This window comes from Abramis brama, assembly GCF_963993115.1.
Source record: "Abramis brama genome assembly, chromosome: 14".
In the NCBI taxonomy this organism is placed as follows: Eukaryota; Metazoa; Chordata; class Actinopteri; order Cypriniformes; family Leuciscidae; genus Abramis; species Abramis brama.
The window spans coordinates 9,085,241-9,113,003 of NC_139976.1; the positions used below are offsets into that span (position 1 = coordinate 9,085,241).

General features: G+C 38.3%; 2 protein-coding genes across 5 annotated transcripts; one reads left to right on the forward strand and one right to left on the reverse strand.

Moving 5' to 3' along the window:
- Positions 1 to 318: 318 nt before the first annotated feature.
- chmp6b (charged multivesicular body protein 6b) lies at positions 319 to 5,253 on the reverse strand. Its single transcript, XM_084134349.1, has 8 exons — positions 4,678 to 5,253; positions 4,330 to 4,439; positions 4,132 to 4,219; positions 3,909 to 3,995; positions 3,736 to 3,801; positions 1,437 to 1,517; positions 1,272 to 1,341; positions 319 to 1,180 (listed from the first exon to the last, which is right to left on the reverse strand). Exons 1-8 carry the CDS (start codon positions 4,738 to 4,740, stop codon positions 1,125 to 1,127), a joined length of 621 nt encoding a protein of 206 aa, XP_083990475.1. The 5' UTR covers positions 4,741 to 5,253; the 3' UTR covers positions 319 to 1,124.
- Positions 5,254 to 5,275: 22 nt separating this feature from the next.
- On the forward strand, positions 5,276 to 27,466 carry sec24c (SEC24 homolog C, COPII coat complex component). Of its 4 annotated transcripts, XM_084134350.1 has the most exons (24): positions 5,277 to 5,430; positions 8,867 to 9,057; positions 9,311 to 9,397; positions 11,072 to 11,189; positions 11,414 to 11,583; positions 11,672 to 12,379; positions 12,587 to 12,729; positions 14,900 to 15,011; positions 15,187 to 15,314; positions 15,407 to 15,545; positions 15,638 to 15,753; positions 15,836 to 15,960; positions 16,065 to 16,256; positions 16,720 to 16,813; positions 17,084 to 17,200; positions 18,136 to 18,306; positions 18,416 to 18,512; positions 19,234 to 19,379; positions 19,513 to 19,651; positions 20,904 to 21,022; positions 24,087 to 24,266; positions 24,347 to 24,538; positions 24,770 to 24,859; positions 25,440 to 27,466. In XM_084134350.1, exons 1-24 carry the CDS (start codon positions 5,426 to 5,428, stop codon positions 25,578 to 25,580), a joined length of 3,720 nt encoding a protein of 1,239 aa, XP_083990476.1. In that variant the 5' UTR covers positions 5,277 to 5,425; the 3' UTR covers positions 25,581 to 27,466. The 4 variants fall into 4 exon arrangements, with proteins under 4 accessions (XP_083990477.1, XP_083990479.1, XP_083990476.1 ...); XM_084134351.1 differs by lacking the exon at positions 9,311 to 9,397 and having other exon boundaries at positions 5,276 to 5,430; XM_084134352.1 differs by lacking the exons at positions 24,087 to 24,266; positions 24,347 to 24,538; positions 24,770 to 24,859; positions 25,440 to 27,466 and adding an exon at positions 22,168 to 22,380 and having other exon boundaries at positions 5,285 to 5,430.
- Positions 27,467 to 27,763: the final 297 nt, after the last annotated feature.

The window sequence follows — 27,763 nt, forward strand, 5'->3', positions numbered from 1 at the left end:
AGCCTTGGCATGCATTGCCCACATTTCGAAAGGTAGTTTATATGAGAATATAATAAAGACATCTCATTTGTGTACTTTTGTTTCTATAATTAAGATGTGATGTATCTGAGAAAATTTTGGGAAACGCATGATAAGTACCTGCAGTAGCACACCACGTTTCTGCCAAACCTTGTAGCAAACATGCCTTGCATAATACTGCTGCCTAGTGGCTGCTACATATACATGCCTTTTCCTGCAGGGAGTGCAGGCACAACAGTGATGAAAAGTTATTACATAAAATCCTTTGTTGCATATTTACAAAATGAAACGAGGAAGACAGACTATAAACTAATGTACTTAATGAACAGCGAATTCACAGTACAGTAAAAGAGTGCTAACCTGGGAAAATTTTAGTTTAAATAAATCAGTGTGTTAGTCATATACAAAAAAGACAATGTGATTAATTTTTGCTTCTATACATCATGTCCTTGTATCTTATGCATGTATACTTATAAAAACAAAACACTGTGTGTACAGCATAATGACTCTGAACAGAAGTTGTTTGACTTTAAAATTACATTTCTGTTGTAGTCTACCAGCATTTGAACTCTAGGCTGTTTATTTATCAATTTATAAATCAGTTTGAACTACTTCTTAAGCCAGGCTTGTCATAGTTTAGTTTTTAATGACATCTTACAGCACAGTGAAAATTTTGTAAAAGTTTATGCTCATAATGGAAACGCTTCAGGTTTGTGACAAAACATGGCGTACTAAAGTTTGGGAATCATTTTTAACAGACAGAGATTGTTATAATAAAAGTAATGCATGCATTAAAAAGTGACAAGCTTAGACATGATATGCCTTTGATATATAATTGAAAGATCAGACAAAACTGTAGGGTGATTAGAAAGACCAGGCACTGTTAAGAGTGATCTTCAGAATGATCATCTTACTAAACTAAATGGCGTACAGTATGCTGTGTATATACAATTTTAAAAAATGCCATTGATGTAGGGTCTTCAACATGTACGAGGAGGAGGACTGTTAATCACTCCTCAGAGTTTTGTTTAGGATGAGCCCTTGGGGTCTCCAGTGGGATGGCTCGAGAGAAGACATGGAGGTACGACAGATGGACAGATCTTTATTTACACTGCCACCATTTCTCGCTCTGGTTTCTTTTTCGCCCTCTCCTTCTCCCGCACTGAAACATTACAAACATGTTTTCTAAGTATTTGCATACTGTGCACTTTATGCATAGTATTTACTACAGAAAAAGAGAAGAAAACACAGACCTGGCTCTTGCTCTGGAACCTCTGGTAGATCTTCTTCAGGCACCTCAGGAAGTTCAAGGTCAGCATCTCCCTGAGCACAAACAGGAAATGTATAAGGTAGATGAAAAAACAGCAGCTGACACAACATCAGTAGCAAGGGCTGTCAGAGTGTGTTCATGTACACACCTGAGTGATGGCCTCCAGCTCTGCTAGCACAGCCTCCTCATCCTCCTGGGTCAGAGATCCCGCCAGCATATCATCAATTTGCTGCACACACACAGGCAACCAGGAATGAGGGAAAAACCACTTGTACATCGTGCACAGTTGATTTAAATAGCAACAAGCACAAAAGAGACCCAGCGTGTCTGCGAGTGAGATCCAGCTGCCTCTCAGTTCTTCTAGATTTGAGGATGTAGCACATGTGGCATAGAGTATAACAGATCATTATAGCCTTTTATGGCTGCTCATCTTTAGACTTTTTTTTTTTCTTCCATTTTGACACAAAGTTGATGTCAGTCGAAATATTTCTCTGGCATGTGCCCCTCGAAAATGAGATGTTACATCTCAAGGGGCTATCCTTTCAATAAATTCAAATTCAAATAACGATCAGTAAAAGATCATTGTGTTGCACATAACAATCTGAAGAAAAATCTGTTAAAACATACAAATCCAACTGTAGGAGTACAGTGGGAGACTTTTTCATCTAAATCTGGGAGTGTTAGGATTTAGAAACATTTAAATGTAAAAAGTTTTTTATGAGAACTGAAGAAACATTATTATTAGGTCACAAATGAAATGTACACATTAAAGCAACATTAAGGAACTTTTCCTCTTCGGTCGCCCTACAGGTTGGAAGCGGAATTGTCCATTACCGCTGTAGTAAATAATTTCGCCGCCCGCAGCCTAATGTCACACGCACACTCGCTGTTTATCTAGCACCGGCTTTGGAATGAACGATGTCCACAGACAAGGTAGAGTATGTTGCATGATTTCATGAAAGTATGATGTATTGCGACATCAGAAACGAAGAAAAACGAAATAATGACTATTGTAATGCTTGACGTAAAGCAAGCAGAGGCGGACAGAGTACACAGCTACATTACTTGAGTAAAAGTACAGATACCCCTTGCTAAATTTTACTCAAGTACAAGTAAAAGTACTACAGTCAGATGTCTACTTAAGTAAAAGTACTAAAGTACTTGTTTTTAAAAGTACTTGAGTATCAAGAGTACATTTTCTAAATATTGCATTACTACTGCCACAGTGCTTACATTGGTAAACACAGCAAACACTTGAAGCGAAAACTATCATTAACTTGTTCAGAAAATTGAAATAGTCTGGCAAGGTGAGGCCACGGCTTGGCACATTCCCGGGATGCGATTTTTTCCCCCCCAAGATGGTAGGGGAAGACTCATGAATAGTCATTAGGGAAGTCATCCCTGATTGGTCTGATGACCTACCCCGAACCCCACCCCTAAACCTACTCGTCACTGGGGGTCTTATGACCTCCATAACCCCGCCCCTAAACCTACCCGTCACTGGGGTTAAGACCAATCAGGGATGACTTCCCTAATGAATATTCATGAGTCTTCCCCTACCATCCTGGGAAAAAAAATATTGCTCCCAGGATGGACCTGCTGCGTCTTCATCCATTGATTCGTCCATGGTTTCGTCTCTTATCTAAATCTGACCATGGAGTTGACTTTGGCGGAAAGCTGAAGGTGATTGCTGATAGGCTGTCCCAATCAGTGGCGCCTGCACAATCCAATCACATTTGAGAGGGTTTCCGAGATGTTTCTTTTTTCCTTTTTTTTTTTTTTCTTTAGAAGAAGTAACGGGTACTCACAGTTATGGATAGAAATGTAGTGGAGTAAAGAGTACAATATTTGCCTCTCAAATGTACTTGAGTAAAGTCATGAGTACTCCCCAAAAATGATACTCGAGTAAAGTACAGATCCCTCAAAATTGTACTTAAGTACTGTACTCAAGTAAATGTACTCAGTTACTGTCCGGCTCTGAAAGCAAGTCAAATTTGTAGGTTTCCTATGTCTCATTCGAACTACAGAAACGCGACCCGGTTTGGCAAACTTGCATAGTGTGGTTATAGCAGATATAGGGCTGCAAAGCGAATCCAGAAGTGCCTTTCACCCTGTTACGACTTGATGAACCACTGATACGATTTTGGAAACATTATTTTAAGGTAAAAAATGTTCCTTAGTGTTGCTTTAATAAATGTGTGACATTGACCATGTGAGCGCTGAACAGATTTTAGGGCATACCAGACACATTGTATAAATTTTCATTTCAGTTTTCTACTCAAATTATGCTAATATGAAAACATACTAAAGATAAGGATTTTTTCTCTTTGGACCCTACTGTATATCTAAATGTATTCCAATAAAGGGTCTTATAACTTTTACTGTGGCCGGTTACATAAACTGCTTAGACTAAACTTACAAGTTAGATTTTGAAAAGTAAAATATACCTTCTGATACTCAATGGCATCATGTGTTTCATCCATGATCTTCTCCACGTCCTCTATGGACAGCATCTGGCATCAGAAAAAAAAATGAATAGAGATATAGCTGTACAAGTTAAATTAACCAGTACATTGTACTGAGCACGACCAAGAATAACATTTCATTTCTCATTACATACCTCATGCATTTTCTTCAGGCAATCATTGCCAACTTTCAGTCCTTCAATGACTTTTATCTCTATTTGTGCAAATTCAATATCTTGAACCTGTAAAACAAAAATAGATCTGATTGTGATATGCATGAATAATGGATAAATTAAAAAATAATAATAAAGAAAAAGGTTCAACCATGTTAAAACATGTCATATCTAACATTCTCGAGGTAAGATCTTTTTTATTTACCATCCGCTCCAGGTTGCTTATCTGATTTTCAGTTTTGTTCATTAACTGATCCTGGTAGCGTTTCTTCTTGAGGAGTAGGAGTGCTTTACTGAACAAACAAACACAAAATATTATAAGGAAGATTCAGTTTGTTTGTTGTCTAGAAATTAGACCTGCTAGTTCTACGAGTAACACAAGGAGAGACATGATCACACTCACTCTTTCTTTCCATCTTTCAATAACTGTTTGGCCAGTTGTCGCTCTTTTTCTACATGAAAAGTGATCCTCTTCTGATACTGCTTCAGTTTATCTCTCTGCTGCTTCAGTTGCTGCTCACACACAAATAATAATAAAGAAACATAAAATGAAAGTGAAAACGTGACAAGATGTACAGTAATGATCCTATAGCAGAGCTGTTTTCTATATAATACAATATAAACTGCACTTTCATATATATATATATATATATATATATATATATATATATATATATATATATATATAGTATGTTTATATGTGTACTTCTCTCGTAAGACTTATTAGCCAGTTAGCAGCTGTCTAACACACCAGCACAGCTCTGTCCTGCTCGGTCACCCGAGTTGCTTTCTTTTTCCCGAAAAGATTTCCCATGTCGATGCCGCATCCCCGCCACTATCTGTCCAGACAGGGGTGGTGTTTCTAAAATTTAGAAAATGGTAATTCCATAAGCCTCGTATGTCTGTAAGTCCATGACAGCAACACTGAATTCTGTGGAAGAAAATAGCAATCCGGCCTACCGGAAGTCATGTACTTCAAAATAAAAGCCTAAAACATAACTTGTTTTATTATTGATAATAATAATTATTATTACTTCGAAATTATTAAATTAATAAAATTGTTCAAATGGCCGTTAGGTTTGCTCACTAATGCAAATATCTTTACTGTTCAGATTTAGTACTGTCGGTGCTAAATAAAAGTATGGGTTAGGGTTAGAGCTTTAGGGACGTTGACTAAGCCTAGACTAATTCACCGAGCCACACCTTTAGGTCAGCTAGCAACCAAGTTACTGGTAATTCTGTGAAAATACTTTTTATATGCCACATTTCTATTTGTCCAAAACGTGAAAGTTAAATGTCCTCCATCATAATCTACCACTTCATCATGACCGGATGTGGACGTGGCATACAGCCTCAGTTCTTCCGGTGCGCGTGAGGAAGGGATTAAACGTCTGTCTCTCTGGTCTTTCCGTGAAAGAACGGTAGTCTTCTCGCGTTTACCGGCGTTTAGAACCGGAACGGCGTCCCGACGAATCGTTCGTTAACCCATCGAGCTGTTTATGAGGTGAGCTGTCAGATAGCGCTAGATATTTGTTATTTTATTTGGTTATTTATTTCCCTGTCACTGCTAGCTTAGCTTAGCACATTCAGCGCGAGCCGCAGCGTCGAGTCATTTATGCGTTTTATCTATATTTAATACATTAAAGTGACACATTTTGCTGTAATTCATACGATATAAGGGTTTATTGAGGTGAGATCCGTGTTGGCAGACCAAGTGGGTAATTTCCTGATTGTGTTTTATTAACCGGCAACGGTAAACATCTCAAATTAGCTTAGCAAGAGGTGAGAGAGTGAGTGGATTTAATGTCCTCGCACGCCACATAGTGATTTAAAAAATACAGTTATTTATTAAAGCATAACGTGTGTAATGTAATTTAATGGCCCAGTTAATAGTATGTTATTTACTTTTAATAGCACATGTGTTGGTGCTGTAATGCATCTGTTTGACTTTTATGTTATGATTTAGTTTCTCAAGTTGTTTGACTTTTCTTCTACTTTGAGTCTCTTAATATCATGATATTAATGTATTTTAGATGTTTTGTTTTTTTTATTCGCGTAACACGCTCATGTCCCTCTCTTTTGCTTACATTTTCCAAATCTGTGTGCATGAAAGTGAAAGCACGACACTGGTTTCCAGACACGTTTGAGTCTCTGACGTGGAGTGAAATGCATCATTTGTTTTCTTAAGTTGTCAAGATAGTTATGCTCACTTAAACTGAACAACTTTAATGCAAGTTTTTTATGAAAATCCATTAAAAATGACATTTCTCTTCGTGTTCCCCAATAGTAAATTAATGGGTAACTGAGAAATGTTTTATTTTACTCTAGACCACGCCCCTTTATTGACAACTGTATCTCTATCTTCATTAGAGGATCTTACTTTTCTACTATGCTTTTTGGTCAAATCCACAGATAGACAAGCAATTTTAGAGGCAGCTTGGTTGTTTGATCATCAGTGTCTTTAAGCCTTAGGTCATGAAACCAGTTGCTTGGGTCAAAAGACTTGCGACTCGAGTTTGAGTCTTGAATTTCCACGTCTGCTGGATTCCCTTTACGTAATGTTGTCACCCATGTTGTGATCTTGTACACAACTCCGATGAGTATATTCAGGTCATGCAGAGGGCCTGTCATTTCATTTCAGACAGATAGATGGAAAATTAGTGTGTTTATCTCTGGAAGTCCTTACACATGGGATACTGTATACTATTACGGTATCCATTGCCTTGAATTATTCAACATATTATTCAAGGCTGCGTTGTGCTCAAGCTTCTCAGCTGTTACTATAAACCTGAGGAACAGTATTTTTACAGAAGATGTTTTGAAGTCTAGATCTAGATATTTCATGAAAGCTGTTGAATCTACTTTCCATATGCATTTTGATTTCATTGTAACATCTGCTATTAAGAAAGCAAGTGTGCTTGCACTAATCGTGTCATTTGAGTAGACTACAATCTGCTTGTGTTTCATTGATGTTTGTGAAATTGATATGTGAGAGACACTATTAAACACTATAATGTTAACAGCTTCAGGAGTTACTTCAGTTCGTCATGAGTCTCAGATGTTTGGGATGGGTGTGGAAGTATTGTCGTCAGATATATGCTATGTTCTTTGAATGTTATTCGGGTGTGCTTTCTTTTGAAAATAGGTCATGTTTTTGTTGTCTATCATCAGTCCTCTTAAAGGAACACGCCGACTTTTTGGGACTTTAACTTATTCACTGTATCCCCCAAAGTTAGACTGGAGCAAATCACTCCGCCCAAGTAGCAGTGCTTCGCCTTCTGAGAATATAGTTCCCAGTATGTATATGATTAGAAGATGGCTGTGTCTCATGTGACCTTGTTATTTGTACACACTGTGACTAAACAAATCATAACATGTAAATATGAAAATGTTGGTGTTATTTTGTCACTTATTGGGAGCAGTATGCTAGCTGGAGCTGTTTACCTCCAGTCTTTGTGCTAAGCTAGGCTAGCGGTGGGTGCATCAGACAGAGTTACGGCACGGCACTTACAAGTTATGGACTTATTTAACTCTGGGGGATACGGTGAATAAGCTAAAGTCCCAAAAAGTCGGCGTGTTCCTTTAAGTAGTGTTATGCCTATGTTTTAAAATGATCAAGGTTCACTTCAAGGTTTTTCAGGCATAATTTAAAGTTGACATGAAATCAAAATGTAACCTTTTTTACTTTATTAATGCATTTTATTTTATTTATTTAATTATAATACATAATTTCATTAATCACAACAAAATAACTTCTGAATTTCTTTTTCTTATTTGGCTCAATTGGCTGGCAATACTTACTTTGCTATGTGGGCTGTTAGTTAATGCTAACTATCCAAATATAGATATTTTAGGCTACTTTTGTTAACCTATCTAAATTATTGCCAATAGTTAATGTGAAAGTTTCATGCCTGTTAACATTCATTTAATAACATTAATGGTCACACTTCCAATTCTCACTATTAACTGACTATTAACCACGACTTTTGACTCAGACACCTAATTATTGCTTATTAATAGTTTAATAAGGTAGTTGTTAAGTTTAGGTATTGGGTAGGATTAAGGGATGTAGAATATGGTCATGCAGAATAAGTCATTAATATGTGTTTTATAAGTACTATTAAACAGCCAATATCTAGTAATAGGCATGCTAATAAGCAACTAGTTAATAGTGAGAATTGGACCCTAAACTAAAGTGTTACCAAATTAATGATGGCGAAACCATCTTCAGGATGAACTTGACCTCCACGTAGTCTTCCATGATCCACTGCAAGCTTTCATTAACATCTGGCTTTATTCTGATCTGCAACATGATCCAATTAATTCCCCTTTGATAATTCAAATCCTGTTGTAATTTTTGTTTAAACTTTCATAAAAAAAAAATGTCACATTATGCAAGTTAAAAGGGTTGCTAATGCTTACTTTAAGGGAGTTGATTTATTATTTGACCATAGAATACAACAGATGAGATGTAGGCCTAGGTTATTAGGCCTACATTTTCCACTAACAATTCCTCTCGATTACTGAATCATATTTCACTTTAAACAGGGCTAAATCTATGCTGAAATGGGTTTTGCCATCATCATTTTGATTCTGATGCTTAAAATTAAAGTGAAATGCACGTTATTTGTTTGCTCATCGACTTCCTTGTGTTGCTTGCTTTTAGAAATCCCAAAGCGTTTTTGGCTTGAAGAGTGAAAGAGCTTTTTGGGCAAATTTCTCTTTTTATGTCAACATTTGCTGCACTGGTCTGAGCTTAAATGATTAGTCGGGAGTTTTGCTGTGCCAGCAGTCCAGCAGCACATGTCTTTAGACCACTGAAAGCATCAGAGCGACTAACAAGACCTCTTAAGCACTTCTCACAGCAGTACCTCATAAATATAGATTTACTCACTCACTATCTCCTTATCCTTTCCCCCCTTTTTCTGCCCTCTCTTCAGAGTTAGGGATGAACTGAGAATGAATGTCAACCAGCAACCTCACATGGCCTCTCCTTATGGGCAGCCTCAGCCTGGGTATCAGGGCTACCCTCAGCCTGGCTATGGGGCTGGCCACGTGCCATCGGGATATCCAGCTCAGTACGCACCTTATAACGGGCCGGGTTCTGCCTACCAACAAGGTCCACCGCAAGGTAAGGGGGGTGAAAGTACAATATGATTGTGACTGATTCAGAAAATGTTTATGACAGGTTATTATCATTTAATAGGGCCTTAAGGTCAATCTGTGAGATATATTCTTGTGTATATTCAAGCTGTGCTTGTTCAGAGCATGAAGAAGAAAGTGACAGCCAGATTTATCCCTCCCAGCCTCCTCTTTGTGCCTGTCATCTCCTGTTTTCACATTTTATTACCATTTTTTACTTCTCTCTCTTTCTTGTATTGCAGGATATTCTCCTTATGCAAGCTTTCCCACTAAGACTCTTGCAACAAACTTAGTCTCTGACCTGTCCTCCTCCTCTCCTCTTGACCTAGGTAACTGGTTTAATTCTGCTTAGCAGCCTGTCCTCTTCTCTATTCCCTGCAATTTATAATTTCCTATATTGTGCGGGATGGCTGGGCGCTGCTTCACATGTGGCAATGGAAAGAGCAGGATGCAGTCAAAAGCCTGCTGTGGAAAGACATTCATTCTGCCTGCCTGATGATATTTACATCACTTTTTTTTCCAGTAATTTTCTCTTTTTACAATAGTCTCAGTACATGTAAGGATGATTAACATACTAATGTTCAATCCTAACATGTTCATTGAGTGAACTTACTTTCCCTTACAAGAATCAAGGAGGGCGGAGGGGGGGGGGGTATTTGACTGCTTTGGTATATTTGTAATGCTTGTATACACAGTACAAAATTGACACTGGTACCAAAAAAAACAAGCAAAAATTCCCTTTATGTCTATACAGAATTGGTTTGCTTTGCACACATTTGGCTGGTGATGTAATCAACTAGTCTGGCCATCACCAGACCAAGCTCAATCTTTTAAGATTGAACATTAGTCTGGGGAGTCTGCTCTGTATTTTCTGCTGCACAAAAGGCGTGATCAACAGGCATAGTTCAAATGACTCTGTACACAATTGGATAGTCCTTCAACCAATCAGACCAATGATCCAGGTGACGTACTTTGCAGCGAAAACTCCAGGCAGGAAACGTGTCAACAAACCTGTTGATAGAAGAATGTACAGGTTTCCAGCCTGAGCTGCAGGGCGAAATCAAATTGCTGGCAGCTCGGGCTGGGTTTACCCAGTCAAATAATCAACTGCAACAAATACATTTTGGCTTTTGGCCTGTAATAATTTTTTCTCATCCCCTTCCGTTCTGTTTAGGTCCCACATTTTTACATGTTTATTCTTTGAGAGAGAAAGAAAAAATGACTAAAGTGTAAAGACAAACAAGTCTATATTATAGGCTGCGTTATTTGCTTATAATAAATGCCTTTTGTTGCTCACAGATAATCATAAAAGTTTGAAATCAAAAGTGTGTTAAGCTTGGGACACACCAAGCTGACATCAAAGAACTAGCAGCGACAAAAGTTGACTGTGCAAAACAGCTGCGTTTGAACACACCAAAAGGACTAAAGGCGACTCAACTAGCATGTGCGTCCTGCTTGTAAGTAAATGCCTGTCTATATCAGCAGGTATCAATAGTCTATTTTTGCCATTCAAAAAGGGAAACCGAAACTAGGACTGCAGATATATACAAACCATAAACAAAACAGCGCTTACTTACCATTTTGGATATCCATCACGCTGATCCCTTTCTTCATTCCAGTCGGCTCGTTTTGAAAATATTTGTGCATTCAAATGCTCAGGTAAGATGATTTAAAATAGAACAGCCTTCTGTCTGTACCAACTTGACTTCTCTGCTCTCTTTGATCACTTTCGTCATGTGCACTGACTCGTTAGCGAAGCTGAACAGCCAATCAGAGTTTTCTCTCTCACCTACGGCCTGACGCAGATTCAACACGCTGAATCAGCCCAGAAAAACCCGACGGCTTCCGACTATAGCCAACGGTGCGGAACACACCAAAAAAAACTAAGCCGACCGACCGAAAATTGCTCGACATTGTCCGATGGCTGACCGTCGGCTTGGTGTGTCCCGGGCCTTCACTCGAACATTGAACTGTTTAATTATTTATTGTCTCTCCTCCTAAAGGTATGAGAGGACCCCCCTCTTCAGGGGCACCACCTGTCTCAGGTGCCCAGAACTATTCTCAGTTTGGGCACGGAGAAACTCAAAATGGACCACCTCCGATGGGTGCTCCACCACAGAGGTCAGTGACCTGTCATATCAGCACATAACCATGTTCCTTCACTCTTTCCCTTTTGTCGATTTTTATTTGGCTTATGTGTTACCTCTTCATTTTTGTGGTTGACAATAAAAAATAGGTTATAAAAAATTTCCCTTCGATGCTTAATGAATGCAAAGTGAGTTATTTTTCATGGTTTCTCTGCATTGTCTTGTCTTACTTTGATCTTACTTTAATTGTTCGTTTAGGCCTCCAGTGTCTCAACCTTACACTCCAGCTGTGGTGAATCTCTCTGGTCCTCAGCCCCCGTACGACCAGCAGTTTGGAGCGCCACCTGTCAGCATGCAGCAGATGACCAATCAGATGGCCAGCATGCAGGTTGGCTCCACTGCACCATCCCCTGCAGGCCCAGGCTATGGTAAATAACCTTTTTTGAAAAATGTAACATCATAAAAAGATATAAAGCATTGCAGTGATCAACAATTTGTTCTTTTTTTCTTTTCTAGCCCCTCCCTCCATATCCCAGGCTCCAATCTCCTCTGCCTACACACCTGCAGCTCCTCCCACTTTCTCACTCACCTCCACTGCTCCCACACAGCCTCCGCCTACTGAAGCTATGGCTCAGGCTCCCCCTAGGTCCTATTACGGAGCTCCACCTCCTGCCCAGCAGCCTTTCCCAAATGCTGCCCCGCCTTTCTCCTCCACTGGCCCCACTCAGCCCCAAGCCCCACCACCTGTTTCTCAACAATCCTTCTCTCAAGTTCCGCCTGTCTCTCAGCCTCCGTTTTCCACAGCCCTGCCTCCAGGTCCCACCCAGTCATATGGAGGCCCACTTCCTCCAACACAGCCCTCTTTCCCAAGACCTCCACTTCCCACCTCACAACTCTCCAATTTCCCTGGAGGGCCACCACCCACCTCAACTCCATCTCAGCTCCCAGGAGGCATGCAACCCCAACCACCAGTTTCCCAACCCTCACCTTACCACTCAGGTCCACCTCCAAACAATACTGGGTTTCCACCACAAGTTGGTGCTCCACCAAGGCCTCCCCTTGCTGGAATGCAAGGTCCTCCAATGGCATCACAAGGGCCTCTAATGGCACAGGCTAATCATGTACCCCCTTCACAAACTGGCATGCCACCTAGTCCTATCAATGCTGCCCTGTCAGGACCACCACCACAGCCAGGAATGCAGGGATATCCTCCTCAGCAAAATGGTGCGCATCATTGTTGCTAACTATAAACTAAAACTATTTAAAAACATTAATGTGACCGTTACATGTCAGTGTATTTAAGGAAGCTATACAGGTTTGGAACTAGTGCAAATGTGTATTTTTGGGTGAACTAAATTTTAACAACCCTAATTAATTCACAAGACTTTGATTTTGTGAATCGATTTGCCTATGATATTTTTTCCCTACCAGGTGCATTCGGGCAGGTCAGAGGTCCTCAGCCTGGCTATGCAGGACCGTATTCTGGGCAGCCAAATTATGGAGCGCCACCCGCTGCACCTGCCCCAGCACCAGCCGCCCCGAAGAGGCTTGATCCTGATTCTATTCCAAGCCCGGTATGAATGGCTCAAATCTGACACACACACAGTCAAAAATCACTGTCCTCCACACTTTGTCCCACACATCTACTGTGTTAATTTCTCAAGTGTGATTTTAACAGGGCTTTAAACCAAATTAGTTCACTCCTTGCAGAAACGATATTTTAACTTTTCTGTTCATGCATTACTTCTTTAACATTAACGTTCCAAAAATGGTTTTATTAGAAAAAATACTGATTAATAAAAATGTTTTACCTATACTTTAATAAGTACATAGTTTATTTCACTCAAAAAAACAATCCAACCCTATTGAAAAAAAATATATATAAATATATAAATAATCCATCATTTTCAGTACTGATGCACTTAAATAAACACTCACTCACATACACACAGTCATACCCTCAGTATGTAATAAAGAATATCTATGTATATAGATGTGATGTGGTTGTGTTAAGAAAGGCTTCTGGAGTCTCCTGTGTCTGATGTGCATGCACTATGGTGGCTATAATTAACAAGGACAACAACATCCAGATTCATAGATTTTTTTTTTTTTTCAAGGCTTGAAAATTGTGCACGTGCCACCTCGCAGTAACTGCACACATGTCTCTTATACTGCCTGCTAAACAGTGTGATTAATCATCAGTAATTCTAGGCCTGAAAAAAAAACAGAGGAACCGTAACTGTGGTTACACTTCTGTTTATCTTCTCTGCTCTCTCTCTTTTCCTTTTGTTTTGGATTCTCTCTCTATCTCTCTCCTCTCTTATAATTTGCTGACTAAATTGTTAAAATGTAAAGCAAGCCTGTGACATGCCGCCTGTGCAGAAAACAAGACATAGAATAGACCCAGACGCAATCCCCAGTCCAGTAAGTGCCTCGTGTCTCTCTGCTGTTCTGTGTTGTTATACTGTATCCCGATTTCTCCGTTCCTTACTCATAGGGATGCCAGTGACTCTATCTAGATGAATATTTTATTCTCTGTTCTTATTATGGAGCTTACATGATAGCTCTGTGCAACAGACCAACTTCCTTATTGAGATGGACACACATGTATAACATGAATACTTAAAGTGATAGTTCACCCAAAAATGAGAGTAGTCAGCATTTACTCACCCTCATGTTGTTTCAAAACGATGACTTACTTTCTTCTATGCCTTTTTTTTTGTTCATACTGCGGAAGTCAATGGTTTGGTTCCCAACTTTCTTCAAAATGTATTCTTTTGTTTTCCACAGAAGAAAGTTAGTTATACAGGTTTGTAACGACATGAGAGAGAGTAAATAATGACACAATTTTCGTCATTATTTTATCCATTTAAATCAATAGATTCTTTGAATGATTTTGGATAATTTACTTGTATTTTATAATGTTTAGAGCAGTCATTGGTACCCACCCAAAACCATTCCCATCAACACTCCCGCATGCTAGTGACGGTGTGTGCATGACTGGCATGTTCTTATTTATGGTTTAATAGGCTGTCTCTAATGTAAACATTATGGCCCATCATTTAAAGGAATATTCTGGGTAAGATGCTACTCGAGCTCTGTCGATGGCATCTATGGGATGACGAGGGCAGTAATAGAGCTGCAGGGTTGATGTAATTTGTTGGCCAACCCGAAAGTTAACATTACTCTGGATTGCCCTTGGCAAAAAGATTTTCCATTGGCTTTTGGGTTTTTGCAGAAAATAAGCTAATAATAATGCAGTTTCTTGCACATTTTTTTTTCCATCAAGATAATATTTACCAATAAAAACATCCCAACGAGTGGGCTTGATAACCACAGGCCTTATTTCAGGCATTTAACCAAGAACAATTTGACTTTAGGACGATGGAACCGGAAAGTAAAACATGCTAACTCGTTTCTGAGTTTTCGAACTCATTCCTGTGGCACTATATGCTCTTGTTTTGTAAGTCTATGGGACTGTTCAATAATATTAGAGCCAAACAGATTGAGACAGCATGTATCAGGTGCTGTTTATTAAGCTTAACTTATTCAACCCTGAATATTCCTTTAATCTGTTTTAGATGATCAGATGTGGCACTAAACTTTTAAACTTGCTGATCCTGTTTGGATCAGTTCTATATTATGGGCATACAGAGGTTTATCAGGTGTAAGGTTGGGTTGGGTTGTGTTTGTTCATGAATAAAGGTGTGTCACTCTTTCATAGGCTGATGTTTGTTCTCTCAGATTCAGGTTATCGAGGATGATAAAGCAAACAAGGGAAGTGAACCTTTTACTACAGGGGTCAGAGGTCAAGCCCCACCTCTTGTCACCACAAAATTCCAAGCTAGAGATCAAGGTAAGAATAGCGATTGGATATATTTAGTGTATGTTTGGAATGGAAAACTAGCTTTAATATACATACTAAATTCTTTATTCTGCATAATTTTTTTTTTATCATAGTATAACAATAGGCTTTATTCCACGATATTACGGGTTTGAATAAAATATGCATTATATTCATCTCTTTAAAGGGAATGCGAGTCCACGCTACATCCGTTGTACAGCCTACAACGTGCCCTGCAATGCTGACATGGCGAAACAGTCCCAGGTGCCCCTGGCTGCTGTCATTAAACCCCTGGCCACTCTGCCTCCAGATGAGGTAAAAGGCCACAAATGAATGTTGTTTATTGCCTTGAAAATGATTGCAAAAGGGCCTGTGGGTAATGGCATGTCATTTCTTTTTACTGGCAGTCACCACCATATCTCGTGGATCATGGAGAAAGTGGTCCCATCCGCTGTAATCGCTGTAAGGCCTATATGTGCCCGTACATGCAGTTTATTGAAGGTGGCCGTCGTTTCCAGTGTGGCTTCTGCAGCTGTGTCACCGAGGGTTAGTCATGCTCCAGGAACACGTTTATCATGTTGAATTCATCCTAATCAACATCTAATGGTTTTGTTTTTGTTCTCCTTGCACTCTTCTAGTGCCTCCCCATTACTTCCAGCATCTGGATCACACAGGGAAGAGGGTGGACTGCTACGACCGACCGGAGCTCTCAATGGGCAGTTATGAGTTTATGGCTACTGTGGACTACTGTAAGGTACAGTATAAGTTCAAATCGTGCCACTACAATCTGTGTTGATATGTGTGAGATTGCTTAATTAAATATTATTTATTGACAGAACAACAAGATTCCTCAACCGCCAGCCTTCATCTTCCTGATTGACGTGTCCTATAATGCTGTGAAGAATGGAATGGTGGGAATCGTGTGCCAGGAGCTGAAGACACTGTTGGATTACTTGCCCAGGTGAGAGTTTGAATCATCAGAAACAACTACAAAAATCTGTTGAGAGAGTGTTTTTGCACGTACAACAGTATCATTTTGACATTGCCTATTTATTGTTCCTGCAGAGAGAATCCTGATGTGGAATCAAACATTCGAGTTGGCTTTGTCACCTACAATAAAGTGCTTCATTTCTATAATGTGAAGGCCTCCCTTGCCCAGCCACAGATGATGGTTGTGTCAGATGTGGCTGACATGTTTGTGCCCCTACTGGATGGATTTCTGGTCAATGTCTCGGAGTCCAGGATGGTTATTGAGAGGTAGGCTTTGATTTTTATACACTACCATTCAAAATTTGGGGGTTGGTAAGATCAAAATACAGTAAAAACAATAATATTAAGTAATATATTACTGCAATTTAAAATGATGATTCTGTGGTCCTGTGATTGCAAAGCTGAATTCATTCTCTCATGATTCTGAAATGCTGATTTGGTGCTAGAAAGAAACATTTCTTATTATTTGTGTTGTGCTGCTTAATATCTTTGTGGAAATCTTAAAACTTTTTTTTTTTTTCAGGATTCATTAAAGAATTGAAAGTTGAAAAAATAAATATTTTGTACAATTATAAATGTCATTACTGTCCCTTTAGATCAATTTAATGCATCCTTGATGAATAAAATGAACAATTTCTTTAAAAAAAAAAAAACAGAAATATTAAAGGCTTTGTACCTGAATTTTGACTGTCAAAGTGGATTGATTATGAAAATGTTTGTTGCCCCCCAGTTTGTTGGATCAGATTCCTGAGATGTTTGCAGACACGCGGGAAACTGAGACTGTGTTTGGGCCTGTTATTCAGGCCGGGCTGGAAGCACTCAAGGTATGTGATCTTACTGCATCAGCACAAGTTTCATAGTCTACAGTGAGTGTACATCATCATATGAATGTTAATGATTCCCACAACTCATTGTGGTTCAAAATGATGTCAGCCTTGTAGCACCTTTTCGAGACGTTACATGGAGCATTTCGGAAAAGTGTAGTGTTATTCATGGAAGAATTTTTTGTTCTGTTTGTTTTTTTGGCTTGAGTATTTTGTCTACCCTGAGTGCAAACATTCCGGTTATAATGACATTTCTGTTTTGTCATCTAGGCTGCAGACTGTGCTGGAAAGCTCTTTGTTTTCCACTCGTCTCTTCCCATTGCTGAGGCTCCAGGCAAACTGAAGAACCGAGAGGATAAGAAACTAGTGGGCACTGATAAAGAGAAGGTACCATGACCGTTTCCTCTCAAATCTCTTCTGTCTGTCTCTGAAAGAAGCAATCTTGAATATACAGACAGTGGAAGTTGAAAATGTATTGTCACCACAGAGACTGAGAACTATGGGAACATTGTAACATTGATTCTCACACACTCAAAGAGAGAGTCTTACATACCACGCAGAATTGACGTTCTACATGTAAACAATATTATTTGTTGTATTTTCCTCTTAAAAAGAATGGAGTTCATTTAAAATTATTCAGCCTTTGTGAGCAAGCAGAAACTAATGCAATCTCATTGGCAGTTCGAGCGAACGCAGACAACGTGATTAATATTCATGAACCCAGTAGCTCATCAATCCTTAGTGCGGTTTATATTGTTATTAATAGAATTCGCAGTAGTATTATTATTTTATCAGTATTATTGTTAGTTTTTTACATTTCAAACTTGTAATTGATTTGAATTATTATTGTGTGAGATTTTTCAGTACAGTTGGACTAGGCCTATTTAAACATTATCTGCATGTTTACAGAAGAAACTGCAGCTTTTCCATTTCTGCAAGGGCTGGTGTTTGGATTTTTACTGTTTTTTTTATTCTTTTATATAATTTATATATTATAGGAGCCTATTTGATGATGTGTATGTTTTACTTTAGATCAATGTTTGTGTTTCTGAGGCTCTCAAGAATGCATACAGCTATCACTTGTAGCCAAAAACAGTGTTGAATGGTACTATATTTATATCATGATTAATATCGTTATCGCAATAAATACCAGTAATATTGTGATATATTTCTATCGCCCATATAATTATATTTATATAAGCCCATATCGCCCATCCCTAATTGTAACATGAGTTTTTTTATTGTGGTATTTATAAGGACGTTTTTTTAGGAAGACCCTCTCCATTCGACACATCCTGAAGTTCCTCCTATTTCTTTTGCAGTCATTATTCCAGCCACAAGTTAGTTTTTACAACACCTTAGCCAAGGAGTGTGTGACGCAGGGTTGCTGTGTGGACCTTTTCATCTTTCCCAACCAGTATGTTGATGTAGCAACGTTAGGGGTGGTCCCCACTTCAACAGGTGGATCCATCTACAAATACACCTACTTCCAGGTAAGAGAGAACTATACCACTCAGTTATATTACCATACATGACCAGATCAAAGAAATCTCCTGTATAAACAACATGCATTATGATTATTCGCATTATGGTTTATTTCAGGCTTCGACTGACCAGGAGCGTTTCCTCAATGACCTGCGGAGAGATGTGCAGAAACAGGTGGGCTTTGATGCAGTGATGAGGGTCCGCACCAGCACAGGTGAATATACAGCTCTATACACCAGATTTTTTATGTTATTGTTTGATTTTTCTTTATCCTGCCATTTACTTACCACAATATATTTATACACTACCATCCAAAAGTTTGAGGTTGGTATGATTTTAAAAAAAAGAGTTCAGTGAAGTTTCACTCATACTAATTCAACGCTGCATTTATCAGAAATACAGTAAAACAGTTTTAAAATATTATCATTTTAATATATTTTAACATGTAATTTATTCATATGATGTCAGAGCTGAGTTTTCAGCAGCTTCAATGTCACATGATCATTCAGAAATCATTCTAATATGTTTTCTCAAGAAATCATAAGAAATGTTCATAAGAAATGTTTTCTCAAGAAACATTTCTTATTACTATTTCAGCATTTTAAACGGTGGTGTAAATCCCCTCTCATTATGACAGAGATGCTCAACTTCAAAAGCCAAGAGGGCCACTTTCAAACCGCGACAGATTTATTTGTAATTGCCCCACAAAAAGCCCAAATTTATAAATGTGTAATTTTATGATTTGGTTTGTATCACTGTTCTTTGGTCCCAATTTTTTTATTACGTATTATTATAAATATTTATTACACAACTCTCAAAGACATGATAAAGCCATTTGACCTTCATCCACTTCCTGTTTATTTATTACATTTTTGTCATTGATTTAAAATACTGGCATAAAGGCTGAGTTGAATTTGTGTGCGGTGCTGTTGCAGGTATCCGGGCAACCGACTTCTTTGGTTCCTTCTACATGAGCAACACCACAGATGTAGAGCTGGCAGGACTAGACTGTGACAAGACCGTTACCGTGGAGTTCAGACATGACGACAAGCTCAGCGAGGAAACTGGAGCTTTAATGCAGGTGTGTGTGTGTCTAGTCTTGCACACATATGTGAAGTGTCAGCTACACTGAATTCAGTCAGCTCAACATTTAATCACCTCAGCTGTGCTGACCTTTTTGTCTGTACTTTTTTTCCTTCTTGCTCTCCCTTCAGTGTGCTGTTCTATACACCAGCTGCAACGGTCAGCGACGGCTTCGGATCCATAACATGGCAGTGAACTGCTGCTCTCAGCTGGCAGACCTGTACAGGAACTGTGAGACTGACACCATCATCAACTTCTTCGTCAAATATGGTGAGGGAAACCACACACATCCTCTTAAACCGGTTGGATCAACACTTTCTCACTGCTTCCTGCAGTAGTATTCTATGGGCCACCTCTGTTATCTCGTTTCGTTTTAATTTGAACAATTCCGATTCTGCACAGATTCCTATTTTCAATTCCAATAAGGTAAAAAAAAAAAAAAGAAACTTGGATATCATTTACATTTATTCTAAGTCTTATTGCAAAACATTTCATTGTAGCTTAAAACGATAAATAAAAATCAACAGGCTAAGGAACACTTACACAAGGATTTAAAAATATCAAAGCAAAAACAACTAGCCTAACTAATATAAATTTCAAGCATTATTAAAGACAAGTAAACACTCAGTAATGAACAACTGAACAAAGATATGATTGAAAAGTGTTTTAAGATTTTCAGGTACAGAAACCGAAATCAAATGTAAAATAACACTGCACTTTATAAATAAATTACACATACATTACAGCTTTAGTTGCTTGATTAACGTTACGGCAGCATGAATGCTGTCACTTTAAGAGCTGCACAGATCCATTTATACTGTTACACATACATTTTCTTTGTCAACTGTTTGTTTACTAATGACATAACCGACTGTTTACGAGGATATTTTGACATTTTTGTGTGTATTTGTCCATTCAAGTGCAAAAAGATACGGAAGAGAACTCTGTTCATTATCACGCACTGTACAGTTTGAGAGGCAGCTTTCTGTGCGTATGTTTTGGATTGTGTGCTTAGCACAGAAGGTTTAAAGTCAGTAAAATGCACACAAAAGAATCGATAAGAGGAATTGAAATGAAGTATCTGATTCCTGACCTTAAGCATTTGATTCCAGAATTAGAATCGATTTTTGATTCCCAACCCCATTTAAGATTGTTTTATTTTGCTATATTTTATTTTCATTTTATTTTAACTTTTTTGTTAAATCTTTGGTTTGTTTTTCATTTTGGTTTGTTTTTAGTTTTGTTTTCAAGAGGGAAAGTTCCCTCCTCCGTCTACACACATCTTTTAATAAAACTAGACTGCAAAGTCATGAATCAATTGTCATGATTGATCATCATAACCATCAACACCTACATATTCAGCAGCTTTGTGGGGCATTATTATGCATTTCACATGTTAGTTAATCATAATATAGGTCATTTTCTTTTAAGAGTCTTAAAGGTCCAGTTTAAAAAATAATTAATTGTTCTGGGACCATCTGAATTCATTTAAAAATATATATATTGTTGTATGTGTTTGCAGCATATCGGAGTGTACTCAGCAGTCCTACCAAGAATGTACGTGATAGCCTGGTGAATCAGTGTGCACAGATCTTAGCCTGTTACCGCAAGAATTGTGCCAGTCCATCTTCAGCAGGACAGGTAAGTAAAGACAAATACTGTTTCTAATGATTTTATATATACACAAGTTACCATTCAAAAGTTTGGGGTTGGTAAGAGTTTTGTTTTTGAAAGAAGTCTCTTATGCTCACAGAGGCTGCATGTTTTGGATCAAAAATGCAGTAAAAAAAAAAAAACGTAATATTGCGAAATATTACATTTTAAAATAAATATTCTGTTTGAATTCATTTTAAAATGTATGTGATTTATTCCTGTGATGCAAAGCTGAATTTTCAGCATCATTACTCCAGTCTTCAGTGTCACATGATCCTTCAGAAATCATTATAATATGCTGATTTGCTGCTCAAGAAACATTTATTACTATTATCAATATTAAAAAAACATCCGTTTTTCCAGGATTCGTTGTTATATAGACCCCAAACCTTTGAACTACTATTCAAAAGTTTGGAGACAGTAAGGGTTTTTTTTTTTTTTTTAGAGAGAGATTTTTATTCAGCAAGGATGCATTAAATTGATCAAAATTGACAGTAAAGCTTTTTGTTTTAAATGTTGTTCTTTTGAACTTTTTATTCATTCACAGAATCCTGAAAAAAAAGTATCACGGTTTCCAAAAAAAATATTAAGCAGCAGAACTGTTTCAACATTGATAATAAGATGTGTTTTTTGAGCACCAAATCAGCATATTAGAATGATTTCTGAAAACTTTTTCAAACTCTTGACTTGAATGGTAGTGTGTGTATATATACATATAATTAAAATATTCTATACTGAAAATATATACACACACACACAGGGTTTGAAATTTTACTTTTTCACTCACTATTAAATTTGTTACCAGCCATTCAGAACATCTACTAGACAAAACATAAATATCAGAAATAAACCACATCATCAAAGTCACAGCTTAGATTTAAATATATTTATTATTAAATCTGATTCTGAATCATTGTATTGTTTTCAGCTTTACGACAGTCAATACTTTGTGGATACCGTATATAAAATAAAATAAAATGGAAATAAAAATAAAAACAAAATTCTCTGTGACTTCTCTTATAATTACCTGCACGTGGCAATAAATACGCTAGGGTGCTTTTTGCCCAAAAGTCTTGGACATGCGGCATTTATGAGAACGGTTTGGAAAAAGTAGTCTCTTAATTGTCTCCTAGGGCTCTGGCGGCACAGCAGACGGGAAGCGCCACACCGCAGACATCTCACAGGCAGGTTTATTGCACACCGGTCGCGTCTTTCTGTACTCGCGTTCTCAAGTTAAATGCGCCAATCCAAAACATTGAATCTAATCACAATACAGGCAAAAGTTCACTTCAAGAATGAACAGTGGCGTCGATGAGTTTGAAGTAAGGTATTTGAAAAAACAGTGCAAACGGAAAGAGAAAGTGCGATGTATATACAATAAATATCTTGTACAATACAAGATCTCCTAGGGTGAAGTCAGTACGTACATATATTTGTCCTAAATCATTGTATTTTAATGGAAAACTATGTGAATGACGATGATTAGAAAATAATGTGTTGGAATTTCAAAGACGTGGCGCTGCATGGCGTTTCTCTGCGTGCGACCCTTTTTACGCATTGTTTTACTAATGTTTGAGGCCCCTTTTAGGTGAAGGGCTCTGATAGCGATGCAATACAAAGTGACGGAACATAATTTATGAATTGTAACCTGCCAAATTGGGTAGTGTGTTGATATGCGTTCCTCGCCACAGTGGATTTTCACCCGGATTTGGTCAGTGTTAATTTTAAACCCTATTTATATTAGGGCTGTCAATGTTAATACATGCAATTAATTAAAAATCCTTAAGGCATTAAAAAAAATTACGCAAATCAATTACTGAAGCACAGAAGCACATTTTTAGCTGCTAAACTCCAATTATCCAGTAAGCAAATTCATTCACACAATCAGTCCAAAACAGCGCTAATGTAAAGAAAACCAGGCTTATTACATCAGAGATGGCAGAGAGAACAGTGATTCACTTGCGGCCATTTTCAGTGAATCCATTCCAGAGTCTGTTCAGCTCTAAAACATGAGCTCTGTCATATTGTGTCATATTTTGAAGAGCATGAGCCCTAACACACTGTGTGAAATACAGACTTAACGGAACGTCAAAACATTACACCGCTGAATGGCCAGATGATACGCAAACTACGTTTCTCGGCTGAATGAAGCAAACCAGCGTCCTCGCTTGTAAAGTTTTGATAGATGCAGATTGTAAAGACGATTGCGGTGACGTGCAGGAGTGGTACAGTAAGCATGCGTGAGTCCGTTATATTGATGTGCAAACAAACAGTGTATGTGTGCTCTCGATGCACTGATCGCACATTGTATTCATGCACAATGCACAGACACACATTTCACTACATTCAGTACACGGTTTCCACACACATTCAGCATAATGTTTTTATCTGTCTTGTGTATGTTGCTGTGTTTAGTAATTCTGAATGGATCCCTGTAGTTGGTATATGGAGTCAAGGTGGATAGTTTTTTTTTTTGTTTTTTTTTTTTTTTTATCTCCATGTGTTCTTTATCTGTATCACAAGCTCTAAACAAGCTTTATGCTGTTGCACTGTACACATACTGTACACTGAATTCTGAAAAGGTTTTTTTCATGGGTGCTTTGGTGTGCATAAATTTATGAACTATATGGACTCCTTATATCAATTTGGATCATGTACCTTTCAGCAGCTCACTCTGTCCTCCGCTATTTTCCATGTGCGTTTTGTCCTTATAAATGGGTAATTCACTACTGTAAAGCAACATGACTGGCTGATTGTTTTCCGGTCACAGCGCGCAGACGCGACTAATTGTTAATCAAATTCGTTGTTGATTATTTTCATTATCGATAATAATCGATTTTACCAATTAGTTTTTGCAGCCCTAGATAGTTTACTTTGTTGGATATAGCAAACAACGACAAAATAAACAAGTTAAACAAGATTAATGAAGTAGGCCTGTGCGATTAATCACGATTCAAATAAATTGTATATATTTACCGCTCTCATATAGATCTCAGTAATTCTGTCATCCTACATTGTATTGATATTTTCTTGTCTATTTCTCTGTGTACAGTTGATTCTACCAGAATGTATGAAGCTGCTGCCCGTGTATCTGAACTGTGTGTTGAAGAGTGACGTTCTGCAGCCCGGGGCGGACGTCTCCCTGGATGACCGGGCCTACCTGAGACAGCTGGTCAGTGCTATGGATGTGGCCGAAAGCCATGTGTTCTTCTACCCTCGGCTGCTTCCGCTGGTGAGAGACAAACACAATAATATCACCCCATTTGATATTGTAATTGAGCTGTGATGGTTACGTTCTCGGTTTCTCTACAGCAACAGCTGGATGTTGAGAGCATGTCTCTGCCTGTGGCAGTGAGAGACTCTGAGGAGAGACTGTCTAGGGGAGGAGTGTACCTCTTAGAGAACGGATTGAACATTTTCCTTTGGGTGGGGGTCAATGCCCAGCAGGAGCTGCTTCAGAACATCTTTGGCACAACTGCCTTCAGCCAGATAGACCCCGGCATGGTACGACCCTTTATAAATGCTATATTTAAAATGGAATAAAACGCATGCATATTGTCCATAAATCATTTGGTTTTTACCTCATACAGAAGCAGTTTTATAGCTCCACCTTATAAGCACATGAAACTTTAACACTTTACCCAAGATACTTGAACTGTTTTTGCATGCTAAATTTTGTCTTTAAAAATGTTATGTGAACATTGGCAATTTTTATTGTGTGTTTTGCTGGTTTAGACCTCTCTGCCGGCTTTGGATAATCCTTTTTCAAAGAGACTGAGGGAGATTATCGAGTCTGTCAGGGCACAGCGCTCACGATACATGAAGGTAAATACGTCACAGGGCTTGATATTATGCTTTTGCAGATTTTTGTGATTTGGGCAGCTGAAAAGATTGTTTACTTTTCTGAAAGCTTGGATCATTTGTGTTGAATTTTTTATTTTTTTTTACTTCAGTACAATAAAATTATTAGCAAAATGTGATGAGTATGGGGTATATGAAGGCAAGATAATCCAGGAATTATCCATGACTTTGACTAAGGGGAAAAGGGGAGGATTTTCCAGTCCAGATTAATGTTCATCTGTGATTTATTTCTCACTACTGGGTCACTCATGATTATAGGGTGTTTTTACACTTGAGTTCTCCTTAAAAGAACCATATTTAGACCAAAAAAGGAACTAAGCATGGAAAAAGAGCCTAGCTTGCTTTCACACTTTGTGTGAAAGGTCACACACCGTGACCTCTTTATGGACCACATAGCCATGCTGGGGATTTAATTAATTAATTAATTTTAATGGATGGGTGGCCTACAACTGCTACTAATGTTCTTTCCTCCATTAGTTTACTTTCATTAATTATTTATTTTTTACCTAAGAATGAATGAATTGATGATCTTGTTGTCTTTCAGCTCATGGTGGTGAAACAGGAAGACAAGCTGGAGCTGATCTTCAAGCACTTCCTGGTGGAGGATAAGAGCAACAACGGTGGGGCCTCTTATGTGGACTTCCTGTGTCACATGCACAAGGAGATTCGTCAGCTCCTGAGCTAGGAGCATCGGGTCCACCCTCCTCCTCCTCCTCCTCCTCCCTTGGCTCTGTACTCAGAAGCGCTTTAACTTTTTATTTAACATTATAAACAAAATCCCTTTGCCCATCATCTTCTCTTCCTCAAGTATAATCTCATCCACCCAGACTCTTGAGGAAGACGCCACCATGTAAAGGAAATGTTGCTTCGTCAGATTACGGTGTTCTTTTGGTTTTAGTGGTGGGAGTTTTGACCCGACCTTCTCCTCCTCTCTTTTGATGGCAGGCTTGTGAGACTGTGTGATGGGAAGCAGATATGCTGTTGTTACCGCTCTACAGCTGATCTGGGATCAGGTTACGTAGCTTCAATTAGAGCTTAACCCACTTTGTGAAACCCACATCTTCAGAACAGCTACCTGGTTTTAGAGTGTGCTTGACTGTGAACTTCGATGCTGATTGTACTGGGTGTTTTGACTGTGAGAAACACTAGCACTGATTGATGGCCTCTAGGTACAGAGGGACAGAAAAAAACCGCATAAGAAATTAATCTAGACCTACTCGGAATACAGTGAAATGAAATCCTTCATCTTATTCCAATATGAATCGAAAGATATTTTAGAACAAGTTAGATTCATTTCTACCCAATTATTTGTATTTTTTTCTGCTTAAGTTCTGTTTCCCTTTGATTTATCGCTCTCAACCTTGGCCTTACTGATCGTGTCTCTCCTTTTTCATCCGTTATTCTGTTTATCTTGTCTAATTTTTGTAATTTTCACCTTTTTAATGTGTGCGAAAAACCTAATAGACTCTGTGGGAGTGTGAAGTGTGCTGTTAATCAATCAAAATGTCTTTTACTCTGAGAAAACATTTGAAATAAAAGTCTATGCATTAACTTTATCTTTGAAAGAGAGAGGGAAAGCTGTTCAAGAGCCTGACGAATATTATCTGCACGCTTTTTTTTTCTCCTTGCCATCACCCTCATCCACCGTAAGACGGCGATACGCCTAAAACGTATACGTTAGTGTCGTTTCTGCGTCCTGATGAGGAATATGGATCCCGACGGATGCCCGGACAGGGAGTTGAGCCTCTCGGGAGGATGGGAGTTGTCAAGTCCCTTCAGATGGTTCAGTAATTGGGCATACATTACAGAAGCATTCTGGCATTCATTGAGTTCCCTTTTAAATTCTCTTTTTTTTTTTTCTTTACTGTTAGTAACCTGTATATTACATGTGCTTGATCATCATGCATCAGTTATGATTTGATATTATGTTCTAAATCTGTGTGAAGGCTTATGGTTTTGTGCAGGTGGAGTCTCTGCTCTAGGATATTAATCTTTGTGCAATGGAAGCCTGTGTTGAGAGTGGAGTGTGGGACTCATTAGAAACTGACCATTTCTAACCGTTTTTCCAAACGAGCGACGTCAAGCACATGTGGAATTGTGACCTTAAAAGCAATCAACACTGAATACCTTGTCATCACATTTATTACATGTACAGAATTAAAAATCACATTTTAAAAATGATGTCAAGCTAGTGTGCTTTGTTGAATCTTTAATTGAACTGCAGATGATGTTTGGATGAGCTGAAGAATGATTCTTTTCTTGTCAGTGCTCTTAAGTCTTTTACAAGCTCATCTTAGTCCTTTCAAAGACTTTCTGAAATATATCTTTATCTCTATCCAATATTACAGAGCTCTTTTATATAGAGGTGTGTGTGTTTATTTATTGGAGGTGTTATCCTAGTGAGGTTCTCTTTAGAACGGAGGGATCAGCCTTTTAGTTCTTTTTTTTATCTTTATTTTGTTTTTGTGTTTGTCTCTAACCCATATTTGTTTATGTTGGCCATATACTCCTCAATGTCTTTCTTGTTGCATCTATGCCTCCTGACTGCAAATAAATAACTATATAAATTAATTGATTGACTTGAGTCCTGCCCGTACAAATTCAATTCAGTTTCTTAACTGGATTCGGGTTACAATTAGATGGCCAAATGTTGCAGAAGTGAACATTGTAATTTCAAGTATAAGAATTTAACATCCTGGCCTAATTTTTATACATTTGTTTTGAATGAGGTAGATCTTGTGCCGTGATCTCTGATCTTAATCTCGGTTCAAAGCACATGCCATGCTCAGAGCATCAGACTAGCAACAAAAAAACCTAAGCTCTTATGTAATGGAAGAAGTCAGGCTTAAGAGGAAGTGATGTGATGGT